Genomic DNA, 21,931 nt, shown 5'->3' with positions numbered 1-21,931 from the left:
CAGAAATTTAGAGGAGAAAATGTCAAAGAAGGCATGTGTCAGAACTTGTGATCATCTAGTGAATATCCGGAAACTCCACAATTCTGAGCCAGAACAACCGGAAGAAGACTCAATTTCCGGATAGGTAAGACCTTGAGTTTAAACTGAGAATGGGTGTAATTTTAATTTTACATATGATCATATCCGTATTGCTATTCATGACCGGTGTCGCTTTGTTTCTATTTTCGAACATACGGAATTTAATTTAAGGAATTTTCATAACGTTAACGCAGAAAAGAAACACTGAAAATCTTGGCTCATTCAATTTCAGGTTATGAAACAACATTATTTTCAGCTACAGAATTTTACAAATTTTGGCGAGATGAATAAATAGGCGTCAGTGACGCGGAGGATAAGAATTTGAAAGGAGGCTGTAGCGGACTACTTCCTTGTACTATCATAACATTCGCCCAATAAGACTTAAGAAGATGATGAACACTGACGGCGTGACAAATCATAACCTGATCGAGACTAAACCTGGTACTCCCAGATACAAATCCACAGCGTTATAGGTGTATTTACACCAGTCTGCTCTTATGATGATTTAGATAAATAGACATTTCTACTGATATTTCAGGCTTTCGTACTGTCTTGGGGATGAACTCTGATGACACGACCTTCCAATCAAGTTTATTGCGGATGTGCATATTGATTGAAACGTTAAAGTGGACATGGAGACCTGCGGGACACAGTGTAGCACAGATATGTAACATTTATACACAGAATGAAATAGATCAATATCCTATATATAAACATAGTTCTTGCGTCAGCGGCCTCCGTAGTCTAGAGGTAACGTTCCCACCTCATGACTCGTAGTACGCGGGTTCAAATACCCGGCAGAGGTCGTCGAATTTTTAAGGGCCAAAAAATTCAGGGAACAAGTCCTCCGGGAGGGACTTTAAGCCGTGTGTCCCGTGTCGTAACTTTACGGCACGTAAAAGAACCTCATATCCCCAAAGGGGATCACTGAGCCAAATTCCAGGACGTTTCCCGCTCAACAATAGTCTCTAAGGCCTCTGATAGAGGGGGGAAGCATTATAGATACCGCTAAGCAAGTGGCCGAACTCGCTTGCTCGACGGGACTGATGGTACTCACCATTTATCGGTAGGGTATAGAGACTGGTAGAATATCATAGAGGGAAGCACAATAGATCAAACTGGTCGCGGTGCATGGGGAAACCCACCCTCTCTAAATAACTAACTAACTAGTTCTTGGGTCTACATGGGCTGAATTAATCTACTTTATGCAATATTGGCCGAGGGCACGCCGTAACGTAGTTAGTCGCATGTTCGATTCCCGATGAGGTCATTGGATTCTTCAATTTACCTAATCCTTCCAGCCGCACTATGGTCCTGGGGTCGACTCAGCCTCTAACAGAAATGAGTACCAGGAATCTTTCTAGGGGTAAAGGGCGACCGGCGTCTAAAGCCGACAAACTTACCGCCATCCGTGAACTTATTTTCTAGAAGATATGGGAACCTCGACGTCTCACAGCGCTGTGGTACTCCACGGCCTGTTACAGGGATGGTTTATTTTTCTTTCTTTTTTTAGTTTCTTTCGGTGGAGTGGGACTGAGTGCACTTGGTACGCTGGCCACTAACTGGCTTATTGTACCAGCCCCGGATAATAGATGATGAGTGTGAAGCATCTTGTGGAATGAGAATTGGTAGGGGAAACCGAAGTACTCGGAGAAAACCTACCATCCCACATGACCTGACCTGGGCTCGAATCCGGACCGGCGCGGTGGGAAGGCGGCGACTAACAGCCTGATCGTTGACACGGCCCTGTTACAGGGATAGCTTTAGCTTTTATGTAATATTGACCGAAAGTATTACGTTATATTAAGACAGTTCAAGTTTTTGCTGCTTACGTCCGAAACTTGTGTATTTGTGTATCTCTGTATCTAATGCTTGGCTAGCGGAACTCGTTAAATAAGATGGATATGAGAATGTCGGACGTGTTGCGGTCTATAAGGGGCAGAGTGGTTACATACCATCGGTTTCGTTTCGTGAATTAGGGAGAGAAATGCAATGTGGGCGGACGGTACTTGGGGGACAGTGAGACTGTACTGTGAAAAGGCAGATGTGTGTTTTCTGTACACAGATATTTATGTGAATTTATGTCTTCTTTTTTCTGACAATTAAAGGATTCCCATTCTGAACCTAACGGAATTTTTGTGCCAATTTTTGTCTCGGACGTCCAAAGTTCCGTCTTCCAATAGAGTTACAAAAACATGCTTGCCACAGCAGACGTCCAGGAATCATTCTTTCTACATGATCATTGCACCTCTTCTGACGCTCATTCCATTACTAATTTTTTATGGCATAAGTAATTCTTATATTATTTGTCAGTGAGATACCTATCAGTCATCTGACTTAAATTTTTTTTTCTTGGCACTACAGCCCAGTGGGCCTAGGCCTACCTCCATGAACTTCTCCGTTCACTTCGGTTTTTCTAGATCTTACACATTCGGTAGGACTCCTTGGACGGGTGATCAAGGCCTCTACCTATACACAAAAACAGAAACACACACACACACACACACTAAACACCAATGCCTTGTATGGAACTCGAACCCACGATCCCGGTTTCCGAGCGAGTGAAGACAGTACATGCCTTAGACTGCTCGGCTACCGTGACCGGCAATATGAATTAATACAGTCTCTGAAAAATTATTTAAAACACATATATTTAATTTTTTACAGTTGTATAATTCTCTCACTCAGCATTATCACATTGGTGTACTACTAAATGTAAGTTATACATTTAAAATGACGTCTAGGCGCAGCGCAGTCCCTATAGTGACGAGCTACAAGATGGAAGGCCGGGGTTAGATTCTGGGCAGAGGCAAGATATCTTTCTTTGCACCACGATGTCCAGACCCGCTATGGGGCCCACCCAGTCTCCCATCCGATATGCACCGGGGGCTCTTTCGCCGAGGTTAAAGCGACTGGGGATTAAATCTAACCACTCACTTACATCTAATGTTAAGGTAAAGAATAGAGAAGCTATGCCTCCACTCCCCCATACATGTTTGCGGCATGGTGCCTAATTAATTAAGCAAAGGGACAATTTCACCCTTTTGCACCTTTTAAGCTTTAGGCGTAAGAGTGTGAATTGGATTAAACTTGCTCGGGAAATGGTCCAGTGGTGTCTGTTTTTTAAATATAGTAATAAATGGTCTGTTTCCATGAGAGACAGGTAATTTCTCTACAAGATGAGCGAGTGTCAGCTTCTGAAGACTGAGAATGTACCAGAGAATAAGCTAGTTAACTGGTTAACTTATTAGCTGATTACTTGTGGATTTTCTCATAGCAGTGCTCATGAAGAATTCTGTATTCTGGGATCTAATGCCACGTAATCCATTGCAAGTCAATCCATGTTTCGGAGGAAAATATAGCCTCCATCTTTAGGGTATAAAAATAATCCAAGCTAGAAGCCATCATGGACGGTAACGGTAGCCGAGCGGTCTAAGGCATGCACTGTCTTCGCTCGCTCGGAAGCCGGGATCGTGGGTTTGAATCCCACTCGGGCCATGGATGTTTGTGTGCGTTTTTCTGTATTTGTCTACAGGTAGAGGCCTTGCGACGAGCTGGTCACCCGACCAAGGAGTCCTACCGAATGTGTAAGATCTAGAAAAACCGAAGTGAACGGAGTTCATGGAGGTAGGCCTAGGCCCACTGGGGCTGTAGTGCCAAGGGGGGGGGGGAAGAAGCCATCATGAAGCAGTTAACAAGCTCCAAGTTGCGGGTAGTTCTAATTCTGCCGGTAGATAGGTATGCCAACTGTACTCTCTTTGTTTTCAAGGGCCGTTATTTTCACGAAAAATTCCTAATTGAACGGGCTTCTTGAATACTGTATTTTCTTTTTAGTAGCAGGTATTTTGATGTTATGAATCGACTGGAAGTACGCGAACCCATGATATGACCATGAATGTTGCTGGAATAGAGAAATAACATGGACAACAAAGAATCCAACGTCTTTCGAATTGAGGACGCATGTCTCAGACATGATACTTATAATGTCGTCAGACTACAGTATGTTCCACAATCGCGGAAATTCTGAGGGTTACTCATCCCCTACATGGTACTAGGGGCGTGATGTATGAGACAAGTGGCGACGATCATGCGGTGAAAGGGCAGGAAATGCACAAGAGAAACCGGGGTATGGGGTAATGGTGAATTTGTAAACGCAACAACAACAAAATGCACGCAGCTGCAGCTCATTTGTTCGCGCCCCACCCACAAGACTTTAGCCACGGTCCCCACTAGTTCCTGCCCTTATTGTACTTAAGCTGCAATTAATGAACCCAATTGTTTTCAGTTTTCATAAAACCCAAATGCGTAAAAAGTGAATCGTCATAATGCTACATATATATAGTTTTTTTTATTTCGTGGGTTTCAAGAAGTATTTAAAGTATCCAAGCAGGAAACACCCAACATCTGACATGAAATTGAGTAACAAGTTTCATAAGCGATCAATTGGATAACAAAGTTCATTTTCTCACTCCGAATTTTTTAATGCTGTGAGTACACATTCAGATCTTGCTATAAAGCAATCACTGGTTGGATTTGAATTGAACTGAATTTATTTACATTCTATAAATCCTAAGTAGGTTAGTACCTTTGGATACAGAACAAGTCAAAAGGTTACATACATAAGTACAGGCAATTTTAGCTTAAAAATTAATCTAACTTAATTTTACATCATTCTCTATTTACATTGAAGTATTCATCTAAAGAGTAGAAGGAATGAGCATGTAGATAATTCTTTAACTCTGATTTAAACTTTTTAGTATCATTGCCCAAGTTTTTAATACTTTGTGGCAGATTGTTGAACACTTTTATGCCAGTAAAGTAGACTCCTTTTTGATATACTGATAAAGTTGATGAGGGTAGGTGGAAGTTATATTTTTGTCTAGTATTCATGTTATAGACATCAGAATTTAATTTGAATTTATCTTTGTTGTAAACAACAAATAAGAGAAGCGATAATATGTATTGCGATTGAAGAGGTAGAATTTTTAATTTCTTAAATAATTCTCTACATGAATCTCTACTTCTACATCCTGTAATGATTCTAATTATATTCTTTTGTATTTTAAAAATTATTACACTATGTGAAGAGTTCCCCCAAAATATTAATCCATAGTTCATAATAGAATGAAAGTAGGCATGGTAAACCATCTTCAATGTTTCCTGTGACATAAAAGGCTTAATTGATCTCATCGCATAGCAAGCTGCATTTAATTTAGGTATAATTTGTTCAATATGTATTTTCCAAGACAGTGTACTGTCTACATGTATTCCAAGGAATTTTGTATCAAGTACTTTACAGATTAATTTGTTGGCATAACTGATGTCCAGATCAATTTGATGGTTGTTTTTAGTTGTGAATGATAATGGAGGTCACACTTTCATTCATACATGGTACAACCGTAATGCACAAGTTTTTTATTTTTATTTTTTNTATTAAAAACTGAATTCTGTGCCAATACAGCTGTGAAGTTAAGATTTTTTAAAATAACCTGATACTTGGCGGGGGGCCGGAGTAAATCAAGTCGCGGGCCGCCAGTTGGTCATCGCTGCTCTAAACTGTGCCTCTATCAACAGAATGTGTGAACTGATTCGAGTAATAATTTAAATATTATTCATTTTTGGCTTTTATCTTCGGGATATGAGCTTACATAGTCTGGAACGATTGGATAGCTTTTCCAGAGGTTTATATACGCACGTCTCTCTGCACATTTCTTTAAATCCGGCAAAAATAACCAGCCAATGAACTATAGTGTCTTCTAGGATTTTTTTTATTGCTAGTGAGGTGGGACTAAGTCCCTTGTACTGCGGCCACTTCTGGCCTATTGTACCAGCCCCAGATGATAGGTGAGGGTGATTGTGGAGCAATTGGTGGAATGGAGATTGGCAGGGGAAACCGAAGTACTCGGAGGAAACCTGCCCCAGCGCCACTTTGTCCACCACAAATCCCACTTGACCATACCCGGGATCGAACCCGGGCCGCCGTGATGGGAAGCCAGCGACTAACCGCTTGAGCTATGGCGCGGCCGTCTTCTAGGATATAATGCCGTGTAATCTGGTGCATAGGTTTCGGAGAGCCTGCTGCCCCTCTCTTCAGGGCGCAAAAATAATCCATGCGCTGCAGGGCAGTAGTTTCCTGCTGGCCTTCCAGCTAGCAGAGACATTCTTTGATTTGATTCCGGTTAGAACTCATGGCCATATTTTAGTTCACTGTCATAGACATCTTCGGTTTATTTGTTGTATCTTCAGATTCTTCTGAGAATATTGCAGTTTGCAACGGCTCCGTAACAGTGTATAGAGAAGTCGGCATGGTGTGTATCATGCTGTGAAGCCCGTGAATTTGCGGCAGGACGCAATGAGATGTGCTGCTACCTTTCTCAAAGTGTTCGAACTACGTGTATATGTGTTCAACAGCTTCTTGGCAGATGGAACTAACTGCAAATAACAAAAAGGCGGGGGGCAACTGGAAGAGGGAAATTAGAAAAAATGCGCAAGCGTCGTCATACAAATCACTGTACGCTAACGATATTTGTCTTGACCAATTACGGAGCCCATATCAAAACAGGTTTGTGAAATTTGGATTTCTGTTCGTTTGGGATTTATCTATGATGGAAACAGCTACAAACAATTTACAGTTGGTTGAGGGTCTATGCTACAAGCCGGAAGGTCGCGGGTTCAAGTCCCGATGAGGTCATTGGATCTTTTTCAATTGACCTAGCCCTTCCAGCCGCACCATGGCCCTGGGGTCGACCCAGCCTTTAACAGAAATGAGTACCAGGAATTAATTAAATAATTTTCCTGGTGAGTAAAGCGCAGCCGGCGCGTAAGGCTGACAACCTTACCGCCATCTTTGAGCCGATTGTCTAGATAATGTGGGACCCTCAACGTCTCACAACCCTATGGAACTTCACGGCCTGGTACAGGGATAGCTTTACTTTATACTTACTTATTTTCTGCTGGATGGTATATGTAGATTTTAATTTGATATCGTGAAACTGGAGTCAACGTTTACTCATCTCCATGTTGAACGTGTATTTGTATATGTAAATGCTATGCTTACTTCACCGAAAGGAATTAGAAACGTATAAAATTCATTGACGCCTAAAAATTATTGTAGCTATGATGAAATTTCATCTACGATACTTAAATATTACGTAGATTACGTAAGCATTGTGTCATAACTTTTTTGTTACTTCTTGCAGCGCATGGAGCGCAGAAGGATATAGTCTGCTTCTGGGTGTTATTCAACCCTTGGGTAAAAGGAATTAAAATTCTTCAGTTTTTCCATGGATCCAGTGCAATATTCGTGAAATAATGGTTTTATTATGTGTTATTTTATTACTGTCCTAATAATAACTACAATAATTTCATTTCTTAACTGAAAGTAACCCAAAACAGGGGAGCATTATTAAATCAATCACTGGTTGAGATTAACTCTTTCTAAGGTGCAAAAAAGAGGTGTGTTCCTTTCTCACCTGAAAAAGTAAACAGATCCAGTTTCCGAAACGTCTTGTCCTCTGTTACCTAAAATTCCGGGCGATGGAAAAAGTCCAAAAAATAACAGTAATTCTGTTGCACTACGGTGTTTAATCTTACCAATTGAGCTCTCGTTAGTGGCTTCAGCCATTTAGCAGCAATATCCTCAATGAGGATAATAGATGGCAGCATAATATGCGTGACGTAATGGCGGCTGCGCGGCCAGGCAATAACATTGAGATGCACGTCTATGTCTTGTGTATGATGAATAATATGGCGCGGTGATTCTGCTGTTTTCAGCCGACCAGGAAATTCTTCTGTTGTCCGGTTTCGTAATTGTATTCGCAAATAAATAATAGGAGTTTTGTTATTTTATTACCTTTTAAATTGTGGGATATTTAGAATACATTTACAAGATGAAAATTACGGTTACTACTTTATCCGATGATATATTTGTGTTAGATGTTAGTGAAGATCTAGAATTAGAAAATTTCAAGGCATTTTGTGAAGTGGAATCAGGATATCCAGCTCCAGAAATTGTTATTGCACACAACGGCATGCCACTGTTAGATGACAAGAAGTCACTGAAAGATCATGGCATTCGGGACGGTGATGTAGTGATTTTACAGCATATGCTGAGTTCAGGTTCCAACATCAGTTTTGCAGCTGCTAATCAAGGTAAGAACCGTAAATTCTCAAAATAACAGGATAAGATATATTAATTATGATCCTAATCGTATCAGTCATGTTAATTATGTATAAATTGTTGCAGGTCTTCCAATGCTTGACTTCAGTGGCATTCAGGTTCCTGGGTCTTCAGGCTCATTGCCAAGCCATACAGTACCAGGTGCAAGAGCACAAGAAGAAGATCCGAAGTTAATCAGAGATATGTTCTTGGCCAATCCAAATCAGCTTGCCCTCTTGAAACAGAACAATCCTCGCTTGGCTGATGCTTTGCTGTCTGGCAACCTTGGTAGAAGTCTTAAAATTTGGTGTTTAATACTAATCTGATAAATGTGAATTGATGTTAGAGATTAATGATAATAGTGATCATATCATTTTTTTCACAAACATACAAAGGCATTATTAAATGCTATGCTAAATTAATAGTTTAGGGAAGCATTCTGTCACATGGTGCTATATAACCTCAGTTATGGGAAGTGCCAATTAAGCCAATAAAAATAAAATGTAATGGATGGTGGCTGCATTTACAAATGCCTGCCATTGGACCCGGGTGTGAAGCGATATTTATATTTCACAGGAATAAGCTACTTATACAGAACATGTATTTGCTGTATAAGGAAATGGGAAATATTAGATTCATTATATAAAACAATTATCAGATGACTGATTGAGGGCCATTTATTGCAGATGAATTTGCAACAGTACTCAGGGAGCAGGTTGAATCACGTGCAGAAAGACAAAGACAAAGAATTAGAATGATGAATGCTCATCCCTTTGACACAGAAGCTCAACGACTAATTGCGGAAGAGATCCGTCAGAAAAACATTGAAGCAAATATGGAAGCAGCTATGGAATATAATCCAGAGACATTTGGAACGGTTGTCATGCTGTATATTAACTGTCATGTTAATGGTTTTCCTGTTAAAGCGTTTATTGACTCAGGTATTATTGTTGTTTATTTTATTGTGGTCATATATGATGAGTTGAAGTTCTGCTTGTCACACAATTTGAAGTTAATCTGGGTTTACTGCTTCTGTTTTGGCTGTTTGGTTTTGATGTAGGTGCCCAGACGACGATAATGTCAGCAGCTTGTGCTGAACGTTGTCACATCATGCGCCTAGTGGACACACGCTGGGCTGGAATTGCCAAGGGTGTAGGTGTTCAAAAAATCATTGGACGCATCCACATGGTGCAGATACAGATTGAGAAGGACTATTTGACAACGTCATTCTCAGTTTTGGAGGAGCAACCAATGGACATGCTGCTCGGCCTTGACATGCTGAAGAGGCATCAGGTACATCTGATGTCATGGTTTCATAGGCAACACTTTCGAAAATTTGAATGAATTAACTGTTTGAAAGAGGAACACATAATGCTATAAATAGAATCAGAAGGTACTGATGTAATGACCTCCTGTAATTAATGCATCAGATCTCTGGAAGACTACAGTTACCATAAGTAAATCATGTGGTGCTATGTCTTTATCTTGTGGGAATGTTTGATATTGTTTCTGGTATGCATATGCAGAGAAATGATTAATTAGATATACATGCCATACACAGAACCAGTTAACCCCTCAGTGAAAAACAACTCGATGGCCCTACCCAAGCAGTTGTTTCTCAGCTATTCAGAAAATTCCTATTGCTGGGAAGCTGAAGATATATTACTGCCATTAAATAAAGTTGCTATTTTACTTTGCCTCAAGGCAGTTCAATTAATCTGTAATATGTCCATCAAAAAACTGTAAACAGATGAGAAAGGCAGACCCACAGTTTTTGAAGATTCTGTTATGCTAATTGCACAATTTCCACAGTGCTCAATAGATCTTAAAAAGAATGTTCTGCGAATTGGGACAACTGACACGGAGACCCCATTTCTGTCAGAGAGGGAGCTTCCTGAATGTGCCCGTCTGTCAAGTCAGAGCGAGGATGATGTCATCGGACAGTCGGTTCGTGAAGCAGAAGAGAGGGATTTGGCTCGTGCTCTTCAGAACAGTCGAGAATCGGGTTGGTAATGCCTTGTAATTGTGACTGGTTGATGGGTTAGTTGCTTATGATGTGTTAACTTGTGCAACGTGTGTAACCTTGTTTATGTTTTATGTGTTTATGACAAGTGAAGCAGTGTAGTTTGTTTTAGAAGATTTGAGGTGGATGTTGTTAGTCTTGTCATTTTGTAATCATTGAGGTCTTTCTTCATGTTAGCCTTGCTTTTCATTTCTTATAACAGCGGCTGTTGCTACCAGCAGCAGCAGCAGTAGCCTGAGTTCAATGCCTCGTGACCCATCCATTCTCATACTGCCAACAGACAACTTTGGTGAAAATGAAGTACGGGAATTGGTCAGTCTGGGTTTCACACGTGAGCAGGTAAAAGTACATAACTAGAAGGAGTGATTCTGTTTTGTTAACTAACAGTGTATATATGTTAGAGGGATCCCTGTAGTGGAGTTACACTCCTGAAATGAGTTTTGTGTGTTTGAGCCAAATTGCCTATATCTTAGCCCATGTACTTCCAAATATTACAGTGTTTTCTGCATTGTTATTAATATCTTGAAGATAATTGTTTTCTGGGATGCGATGCCTAGATACCTAGGTATCTTTCTACTGAACTGCACAGCATCACTCATCCCCGAAGACAGCAGTGTCTATATCTAGTGTGGTGAGAACCTCGGATCTCGCTGTGGATTTTCTTTTCTTCCTCTTTGCTCCTGCTTTGGAGCATTGGGCTGATATCTCAGTTTCATTGATCATTTTGTGCCTTTGATTACAGCCTGTGATACTGAAATAATAAAACATCTCACTGTAAAAAATCATTATGTTACGAAAATGAACACAAAGAAATCAAGGAGCATGAGATGGGCAGGTCATGTAGCATGAATGGGGGAGACGAATACGTATAGGATATTAGTGGGAAAGCCAGAAGGAAAGAGACCACAGGGAAGACCAAGGTGTAGGTGGGTGGACAATATTGGAATGGATCTTAGAGAGAGAGGATGGGATGGTATGGATTGGATAGATCTGGCTCAAGATAGGGGCCAATGGAGGGCTCTTGTGAACACGGTAATGAACCTTCGGGTTCCATAAAGTGCTCGGAAATTCTTGAGTAGCTGCAGAATTGGTGGCTCCTCCAGAAGTGCTCAGCTCCATGAGTAAGTAAGTAAGTAAATAGATTTTAGACATTGTAACAGATCTTTATGACAGATTCTTGTGTTTCTGTATCTAGTACAGGCAAAACTCTGCTTATGAAGTTTCAAGAAATGAACATTTTGTATCTACAAATGTTGCAGAGGCTGTTAAATTGTGATTCCCATTTCATTTAATGATATATCTGTGTTGGGAAGTGAGAACAGGGAGGCCTAAATAACATAATACATGTGTATCCATTAATTGTATTCCAAACCAACAGGTAATTGCAGAATTGAGACGGTTTCGAGGTGATAAGACCCAAGCGACGGCAGCTCTATTTGCCAAGGCACTCAAATTTTGATTTCACATCACACTGAGGATTGAAGTCTCTAAGAGTCGCTGAATACTGATACATGTGGGTAAAACAGACACACCAAATAAAGTGTCTGTCTCTCTCTTTCTCTCTCTGTGTGACGCTAGGGAGTGATGTCACTGAACCAAAGGAACTGTAGGTTGCATATTTTAAGAAACTGGACTTCCACTAGTCCAGCATATCACCTGGGAGTTTATCACAGTTATGTTTTATACTATATTATTTTTATGCAACAGGTAATCAAAACTGTTTTACTACTTTGTCTTCCACACTAGTCAACATACATGAGCTACACATAGTGCACCACATCTGTCAGTGTTGTGACAGTCTGTGTATGACATCGTTCTGGTGTATTGCTTTATTCTCACCTCTTTCATTTATGGCTATAAAGAACATGTACTACTGAGCAGACACATTGCGTGGATGCTTGATGTTTATGTTCAGGAGGTGTTGGTTTTATTTTTATTTGGTAAGACCAACCTTTAATATATGTATAATTAGGAAAAAGGGGTCATTCAAAATAAAATATGAAATATATACACCAAATTTTCTTGTGCTCAAATCTACAGAACTTTAAATGGACTACAATCTAGACCAGCAGTTCTTAAGAGAAGTTGGTATAAAGTTTTAAGGATGTGATACATTTTAAATGTGAAAGTGATATATTTGACAAATTTCTACCCTGTCCATGCTACTGCAGTGTCTGAAGAATTGTTTTGTCTCAAAATTGTGAACAAGAAAATATTCCAATGGTTCTATTTTGTATTGTCATTACTCTGCTGTGATGCATTTCTTATCTTATTACAGTGTGCAGAGTGCACCGTAAGTGGCACACATGCAGTTCTTATGGACAGAACTGACATGCATTCATTTCTGAGCTTTCTTTTGTTATTTTGTGAATACAGAGTAAAAATAATTATTCCTCTTAAAACTTATCTTCAGCAAATAAACTATTGAGTGAATAAACAGACATATGTTAGTGACAGTTTATTCTTTCATTGTTATTATAAACTGACTTAGAGTGGATTGCATAGAATCATTTCTTTGGCATTGCTAAAGCTTTTTGCTAGTATCAGAATTCTTGAGTTTCTTCCATCTCACATGTTTAGATCTTGCATTCTGGTTCTTTTGCACCATGCCCACACAAGGTTATCCTCAGTATAGTGAGTGTTGACAGATACTGGATTCTTTAGAGTAATGACATCCTCAATAGAGTGAAACACATGCTTATGACTGTGACAGGATTTATACCACTGTGCATGAGAATGGTGTCACACAAGTTACCCAGATCTGAGTTGGGTAAAGAAGAAATCATCGCAGAATATTTTGCCAACATTGTCAGACATGATATAGACTCGTGATGGTAATAGTGGTGCTCAGTTTTGTTCAGTTGCACTGCGTAAAGGTTTGGTTCTTGATATACTCACAAGACAGAAGCTGCTGTACACAAGTAAGTAAAAAATAAAATAATGTTTTTGCTGGGTGTCATTCTTTGGGAAGAGTAATGTCTCACTGCTACACATTGTCTTAATGTGATATTTATTTCTTTATTATAATGTACAGAATAGAAACTTAATTTCAACATTGTTTTTTGCAGTTATGTACAGTAATTGCATTCATTTCTCTCTCTTTCTCTCTAAAAGCATGTTTGTTGCTATTCTCATGCTTTGTTTTAACCTAAACATCAAAACATACAGTGCACCACCACATGTGCGACTTAGATGAGTTTGCTGAAACAAATTGTGTACCAGTATCTGTACTGGTGGAACTGTTCATGCTACTAAAGAAACAAATATAAGCATATATAAAGAATGAGGATAAGAAAGGCATTTAGTAAGCATCTAACTCTAAAATTATGTGAATTGCTGGTGTAGATTGTGAAACATCTAAGCTGATGCCATTTGTAAAAAAGATTGGTAACACAGGAACAAAAAAATATGTTTTTTCACCTTTATTTAGTGTACATTTGTACTGAAATGTTACATGAATGTGTACAGTCATTTCAGGTTGATTTGGTTGTTAGAATTTTGTATGGCGTGGAATGTGTTCTACAATGGAGAAGTGCAGTTTGAACTGGAAATGCAGGATTATATGAAATGTTCATACTTCTAATGGAAGATGAGTATTAATTGTATTATAAAACAAAAGTTGTTGTATTTTCTGTTGTACATAAACTCCTCCAAATATGAACTGAGTAATTCTTTATGATTTGCCCTGCCAGTTACAATATCCTGTATCTCTTCATCTTTGTTCTTTCGTGGTTCCTATCTCAGACAGTAATGACACCAGCGATGTTTAGACAAACTGTTTGGGTTACTGAGTTTCCTGTCTGACTACTCTTTCCATTCAGCATTATCATTTATGTTATTGGTTGCAGAGAGACAGATGGCACAGACTTCATGGAGACAGCTGCAGTGTCTTGAGGAAAATATTGGTTTAGGATAGTGTCAGATAGTGGTGGAAGGCATGCATTCATACCCAGCTTGATGTTCAGACCTTAACAGGTAGAAGGTAGAACAGCTGAAAGGTAGAAGGAAATAAATATTTTTAAGTCCATTTCTTACAACTCTTTCAGTAAATCAAAAATGTATATTACAAGGCCAATTTTAAGGATTAAATTCATTCTTTCATTTATTAATTTATTCATTCCAGGGTTGCTTAATGATATTGTATCAAGTATAGAGTATATTTAGCATCAAGCAAAGGTGGAGATTTCCATGGCTGGTGAAGATGCGTGAAAGTATGAATGAAGCATTGACCCACTTTCAGAGGGATATCTGACTTTCACTCGGAGATACTGAGGAAAACCACGAAAAGGAATGTGAGAATAGATACTTGAAATAGTAACCTCCCAAATACAGGACATATATGTTGGTACTGAGCTAACCTGCTGCCTCAGGAATTTTAAGAAGGGTCTATCTCCAACAGTCCATTAATGCTCTCTAGCATTGTTTTCCAACTGGTGGTCCATGGACTTCTGCTGGTCTACAGCTTTATTTAGGCTGATCATTATGCATTCTTATGCATTAGTTCTATATGTTTTACCATACCTGGTAAAATTTGTTTTATAACTGTGCCTTGTTTCATCCCCTTTTAGTATATAAATGGTGTGATGAACATGACTAGTTTTTTTATGAAGTCTCATTAGGTTAGTGAATTACAAGTACTTTTCTTTATGTTATATACTTGACAGTGTGGGAGAAATAAATTATTTCAAATGCTGTCATGTATAATTGAGAATAATTAATGTATATTATTATTATTATTGTGTCTCTTCAATTGTAATACAGTCTAAAGGAATTTAATTTTATATTGTAAATAAATATGTTTAGATGTGTTTAGTAATTTCATTATTTTTACTGTGGAGAGTGACATTTTCCCCTGTCACTCATTGTCACATCAGTACTCCTTACTGCCTTTATCATAGTCTGTTTGGTATGTGGGGGCTTAACTGGTCAGCACATTTTCACAGCCTCAGTCCTTCTGAGGACTTCCTGTGGCTCTCAACTGATATGAGAGTACAGTAGTTATATATTTTAAAATATTGCACCAACATTTATATAGAGGAAGTGATGTAAACCAAGGAGGGTCACATCCCACTCGTGAATACTGTTTTGTTGGCACCTTGTTTTCCTTGTTTCATGTGTGAAAGAGTTGAATAGGATATCAGGAGACTTCAAACCATTGCATTTAAAATTATTTACTAGAAATAGTAATGAACCATGGTAAATTTGATTTGTTTCATTCTGGTCCGTCACACTAACAATATTATAAAAGATAAAACAACTCCATCCAGTGTGACTGTTGAAGTTTTACTACTTCAATTCCTAACACCCTTACATGTTTTAGTCCCTATAGACCATCATCAGAGGGACATCGATACCCTTTGTAAACCACTATTACAATTTTAACATTCAGAATATTGTAATAGTGGTTTCCAAAGAGTATTGATGTCCCTCTGATGATGGTCTATAGGGACCGAAACATGTAAGGGTGTTAGGAATTGAAGTAGTAAAAACTTCAATGGTCACACTGGACGCAGTTGTTTTATCTTTTATAACAATGGTAATGTTGGAATTAAGCCTAAGAAAATAAAGAACGGGTGGTGAGACAGTATTAAAAAGCCTATAAAAGAAATGATTGAAATAGTATAGATATTTAATGTTAATGGAAGAAAATTGGACCCCAGGAGGAAATATATGAGAAAATGTCCGTGGAAATGCTGAAAACAGGCAAATTTGTAAGGGCTGAAAACAGATGAAACATAAGGCTGAAAGAAGTAGCATTTTGGGATGACAAGATAGCAGGCAGCTACATAAAACTGACAGCTACTACCACTGCTACTAAAACAAGGCTCAAGAATGCACATATACTGCTGTTATTTATTGATTCACATTCAGCAGTGCTGTTACAAATACAGAGGTTATATCATGTCACCAGAGATGAGAAAATGAACATTTGTGATTTGTAGCATTAGATTTGGAAGGAAATAACCATTGTCTGTTCAGACAGACAATACAAGCATATTCTTGGGAAACAGAAAACCCATAGAAAAAATCAGATAGGGTAGCCAGTTTTATGGCCAGAGTGTTGCTTCTGGACTATAAATGTATTGCTGTGAAAGTTCTTGGCTCATGAGGTACAAAGTGCAAGAAAGAAATCAGTATTCTTCCTTGAAACACTTTTGTTGGCCCTTGAGTGACTGAAAGGGAAGATATACATGATTCATAACTTCATGTCTTAACCAGAGGAGCTTGTACCAGGAGTCATCCTGGCCAGAAATTCCATGTAAACATAGATTTAATTCCAAACAGCTGTGAAGCAATGGATGGAGACTCAAGAATGGTTTTGATGAAAGCAACAATAATTTCATGTTGACAGAAATGCATGTTGGTGTACGAAAATTAGAGATTTTTTTTTTTAATCTGAAAACATAACATTAAAAATTTCATGATTTTTAAATGTAAAATGATGTTCTTAACTTTTCAAAGGCTTCATTTTTTAATTTGAGTATTTTTCAAATTTGTACATGCCAACCTGCAATGTTGCCAATATAAAATTACAAGAACGTACGTCAAAAAATTTAATTGAATTTCAGACCATCCATAACCATTGAGAATTGGATGCATGTTAATGTGGATCTGACTGGGAATGTCCTCAAATATAAACTCCTGATGTTAAAACATTAAGCCGTGAATCACTTATGTTTAAGAGTGCTGTCTCTGAAATAATTTTGAAAGCGTGAAATGCCTTGCTATGCTAGTTAGGGGGGATGTACTCAGGTTCCCATTGTAACTGTACAAATTGCCTTGTTCGTGCCGATTCCTCGCAGGCTGATGCAATCTTGCTTACTGCAAGTGTCTCGTGTCCCATGATAGTTGGCTTTGCTTTATCTGAAATTATAATAAGTATAAGCACAGAGTTAACATGTACCTGAGACAGTGTGTTGTAACAGGGACAGAGAAGTTTGTATTTGCCAGCAGATGTTATCTTTCATTGTGTATGTGGGTCTTGATCTTTACCTACATGTACAACACTCACATCTTACAACAGATGTTTTATTAGGAAAATTAAACATTACATGTGTACGTGGCTGAAGGTAGTACAGATATCTTGCTTTGAAAGATTTAAGGAAACTCAAAACTGGTTGGTTTCTAATGCGACACTTTTACAGTTAAGTCATTTGTGCTTTCTAACCTCAACTTGATTGGCATATTTGTAACTCATTTTCAGTTTGGACACCGCTTGAGCAATTTACATTATCCAGTTTTCCAGCATACTTCAGTTGAGTTGAGTGATTTTTTCTTATTCCCACTCCTCTCTGCCAGAGGTATCCACAGTCATGTGACCGCATCAACATGTAGGAGCAGAGCAGAAGCTTTGTGGGCCAACAAAAATGGTGTATAATTTTCTTTCACTGATCTCCTACCTTCAATGGAAGGTCCTTTTAAATGCCATAAATGTATGACCTGCAACCCCTGTGTTTACTTCCCATCCAATGGAATTTGTGCTACAGATTTTTATCACCCTTAGAAATTCATTGACCTTGGCTGGGTTTGAACCTCAGATTCTTGGTCCAGTGGCGAGCACGTTACCACTAGGTATTTTAGTCAACTGGAGAAGCAAATATAATCTTTACAAGTCTGTCCTTATGTCAAGTCTATATAAGAATTATCTTACTACATTACTGTATGAACATTTTTCAAAGACCTATCACTGTTAAAGAAATGCCAGGGTCATGCATTAAAGGGCACTAACGGTATGACTAAAGACAATGTTAGTGTGGTATAAAATTAAACACATGAATTTAACTTGTCTCATTTTGGTCCGTCACACTATTAATTACAGAGTAGATAATGAAAAGTTCAGTCCAGTGTGACATACGAGTTTACAACACTTCAGAGGCGCACCACTACGATAAGGAAACACTGTCACATAAGATATTTTAACAATATGCACTTTAGATGTGACTAATGATGTCTGTCTTAGGCACTCACAATGGCGCTTCTTGAAGTGTAGATTTACTGGTTATTCTGACTGGGATTTTCCACTGCACGCAATATTGTGTTCACTTTTCCATACAGTAGACTCCCAATATATTTAAAATTGTATTAAAATTTCCATGTAAAAAATTAGTTATTATATTAAAATATCTTGAGCCGACATTGGGTCATGTTGTTTTCCCCCTGATGGTGGGAGGTGTCATTTATTTCTCTTGATTTTATGTTCTTATTATTAGTAGTGTAGTTCACGTGAACTACACTACTGATAATAAGAACATAAAATCGAAACATGTAAGTTGAATGAAGACTGAAGTGTTGTAAACTCATATGTCACACTGGACTGAACTTTTCATTATCTACTCTGTAAACATGTGAACTTATGGCCACCAAAGGTAAGGTATTGATACTGAATTTTGTGAAAATTTTACAATTATCAATATTCAGAAGTTATTAGTGATAAATTGAAGATGTGATATTATAAGCTTCACAGGTTACAAACTCAGAACTACTGTACTGGAACATATCATTACAAAGAGGGTGTTTCAGATACCTTGCAGAATGTCAAGGAAGTGCTCCATCTCATTCAAATATGCCATCTTGTACCGTGAAGGGAAGGAATAATAGATAGGCATTGTGTTGCCCCCTTGGAATCCTATGTGAGACTCTATACCATGCATTGGTCTTTCATTGGAGGAAGTCAGCATCCCACGTGGTCCAAAAACCTGCAGAATGTTTGCATATAGGCAATGTGTAGTGGGGTGACTTAAGGTTATAAGTTTTCAATTTTCCTTATTTAGAAGGGAAGAAGTAAATGGAAAGCAAGTTTACATTATCATTGCATTTATATGCACATGTACATGTGTGTGCGCATGCATTTATGTTTGTGTTTGTACTCTCATCTTCCCTCCTAATAAGTTTTGAGTCAAATAGCAACAGATCTTTGTGAATATGCATCATTATGAAGTACTTTACTGCTACACTTCATAATTTCATACCCTCACTATGATTCATCCTTGTATTTGGATGTAATTTATGTCAAACCACAAAAACCTTTCAGGATAGCAGACACCGGATAAGATTCAAAGAAGATACCTCTTGAATTCTTGATTAGTGTTTTCCATTGCCACACATATAATGTTCATTCAAACTTTACACAAAATAAAAAGTAAAGGAAATATTTGAGTCCTACTTTCTGGTTTATATACCTCAGTTATCAGTCAAGAAAAGTGTTACCTCTTGAGACTGATCATACTGTGATCTGGGATTTGACATATCAAAAGGCAGAAGATAGCAATATAAATCTTCCCTGTCATGAAAATATCAAGTCATATCCTGAGACTAGGCTGCATAAGGAGGAAGGGTTGCAAGAGTAAGCTGGATAGTGGTCAAACATTACTCTTAATGTAGTGTGGGGAAGAAGACAAGGAATCTCACCTCAATACGTTGATCATACCCATGAGATGACAGGCGACTAATATCAATAATGCCCAGGGTACCACTGGGGAACTGCAGCGTTATGACGACCGTGTCATAGTCACCAATTTCTGCGATCTCTGGTGTGAGAGTGGAAGCTTGGGTAGCAACACATGTTGGGTATTCCCCCAGTATCCAGCATATGAGGTCAATGTCATGTACAGCTGTGTCATGAAAGATCCCACCTGTTGATATATTAGCGTTCTGTGTACATTCAGGTGTTTATAAATGATTCCTGTACATCCTACCTAAATAATCAAACAAAGGAAACTGGCTACTTCTGTCAGTCATTCACCTCCTTAAGCTGAATATATTTATGGGATTTCGTACAATCTTTCTTGATCGCCTGTGTAGCTTGATTCTTTGATTCTTGGTCACTCATCTGGGTGATGTATGACAGTTTTTGTTCTTTTCCCAGCAGGGGTAAGATTTTCTCTTCTTCATAGTGTGCTGACCAGCCATGGGGCCCAGCCAGCCTCCTGGCCATAGGTTACTGGGAGCTGTTTCCCCAGACTGTAAAACTGACCACCCACCTCCATTTAGTGTCAAGGTCAAGAATGGTAGCACCATACCTCCACTTCCAATACCTCTTGAAGGCATGATGTTTACTTAATTAAGCACAAGGAATACTTTACCTTCTGTTCCAATTTTGATAACAAATGTGCAAGGTATAATAGTTTTTTCTTTTATTTCCTGGTTTTTCAGCATTTCACAAGTATTTTTTTAAAAGCCAGCATTACCTATTTTCAATACCTTACACTATATTCCTTTATATGCATAATGCTGTTGGAAGTTAAAGCCCTTAAGACAACGCATTCTGTTCTTAATGCTGGAGGCACCATAGGCTGTACCATAACTACCTGACCCTAGTCTGTCTGCCCACCACCAGACATCAGTAATTCTGTGTAGTTTTGTGAGACACACAAATCTTGTAAATAAAAGTGCTAAATCTGCATTCCAGTCACTTCATTTAATGTAAAACAGCAAAACCATGCATAAGTTTCTAGATTCAGGCAGTGGACTATCATTATCATCATATTCCTGTCGTGGTTATCCAGTTTCTGAGACTAGAATATATTATCATGTGTCTGACTATAGATGGGGTTTGGATTGGTGACTCGATTTGTTGACCACTTACACACACAACTCATGACTACACTTTACAGATCATTGTCACACACAGACTAGTGTCTTCAGTCTGTCACAGTCTCCACTAGCCGTTGCTGATAACAGTTTCCAACGTGGACATTCCCCTTACTCTGGATTCCCAAACAATCTCCGTGCCTCAGCTACCAGCCTCTAACAGCTGCAGTTCTCTGACTAGCCCCCAGTCTAGCAGCTATCCCACACTAACCCCCTAGTCTTGTCTTCACAGAATAACAACAGACTAAGCTCTAAACCTGGTCTCTCTTATAACCCCTCAGCATGGACCACATAGAAAACACAGCTCTTCTGTTGCCCAATCATTTCCATGGGAATATGCCTCTCCATGAAGGCGTCACCCAGCAACGGCCGCATATACTTGCTTATTAAAAATCTGTTGCCTAGCAGCAAATGTTCAGTTGTGTGTTTTGAGGTAGCAACCCAGTAACAGCTCTACATGCTATTATATGATAAAGATAGATTTACACATAATATGCAATAATGGTCTTGTGGGATGTGCTGCTCTGTAGGCAGGTAAATAGGTATACATGTTTTGGAGAAATCTGCTGCCTCCATCTTCAGAACAGAAAGTCACTCTTCTGCTCTAAATATGAAGGCAACTGATTTCTCACAAATGTTGGTACCTATGTAATGAACTACATGATGTCACATCCCAGAAGGTTAATCGTAATATTTACTTCCATGAGAACTTCAAATCCATATAAAGTGATTTGCATGAAGTCAGACGTCGCAACAACTCACTGGACACTTGCAGGTAGAGTGGGAAGAGAAATATGTACACTACATTACCATATGCTATGAATGGGATATTTTTATAAAGATTTTCTTATCAGTTGTGCCACCTGTTTATTTGCATCGCATTTTAGAAGACTCAAAAGTAGCAAACATGGGTGTCTCTTTGTAAAGTAAAAATTATTGCTGGTTTTTCTTCAAGTTCTAGAAATGTTTCTTTATTATTTTTTTTTCGTTTGATATGCTGAAGAAGGTAATGGTAGTTATCCCTGAGCTTAATGAGTACCCATGCCATGGAGATGTAAGGGGGGAGTGGATATATAGCTCCG

The 21,931-nt window shown here is 38.7% G+C and overlaps 2 protein-coding genes across 2 annotated transcripts in view; one reads left to right on the top strand and one right to left on the bottom strand.

Moving 5' to 3' along the window:
* The first annotated feature begins 7,791 nt into the window (after positions 1 to 7,791).
* On the top strand, positions 7,792 to 15,075 carry LOC111866928 (protein DDI1 homolog 2). Its single transcript, XM_023856305.2, has 7 exons — positions 7,792 to 8,229; positions 8,324 to 8,524; positions 8,923 to 9,177; positions 9,297 to 9,529; positions 10,049 to 10,241; positions 10,462 to 10,598; positions 11,638 to 15,075. The coding sequence occupies exons 1-7, from the start codon at positions 7,968 to 7,970 to the stop codon at positions 11,716 to 11,718; spliced, it is 1,362 nt and encodes a 453-aa protein (XP_023712073.1). The 5' UTR covers positions 7,792 to 7,967; the 3' UTR covers positions 11,719 to 15,075.
* A 1,017-nt stretch (positions 15,076 to 16,092) lies between these two features.
* The window catches only part of LOC111866930 (myo-inositol 2-dehydrogenase), an 18,412-nt gene continuing 12,573 nt past the window's right edge, over positions 16,093 to 21,931 (bottom strand). The window contains exons 6-8 of the mRNA XM_023856307.2: positions 19,668 to 19,891; positions 18,784 to 18,955; positions 16,093 to 17,123 (exon numbers count right to left, since the gene is read on the bottom strand). Of these exons, the coding sequence (XP_023712075.1) occupies positions 16,990 to 17,123; positions 18,784 to 18,955; positions 19,668 to 19,891 (530 nt within the window). The 3' untranslated portion in view covers positions 16,093 to 16,989. The remainder of the gene's footprint in view (positions 17,124 to 18,783; positions 18,956 to 19,667; positions 19,892 to 21,931) is intronic.

Source organism: Cryptotermes secundus, unplaced genomic scaffold (assembly GCF_002891405.2).
Source record: "Cryptotermes secundus unplaced genomic scaffold, Csec_1.0 scaffold899, whole genome shotgun sequence".
Taxonomy (NCBI): domain Eukaryota; kingdom Metazoa; phylum Arthropoda; class Insecta; order Blattodea; family Kalotermitidae; genus Cryptotermes; species Cryptotermes secundus.
Note: the sequence above shows the minus strand (reverse complement) of the source record. Positions and strands in the feature narration are given on the sequence as shown.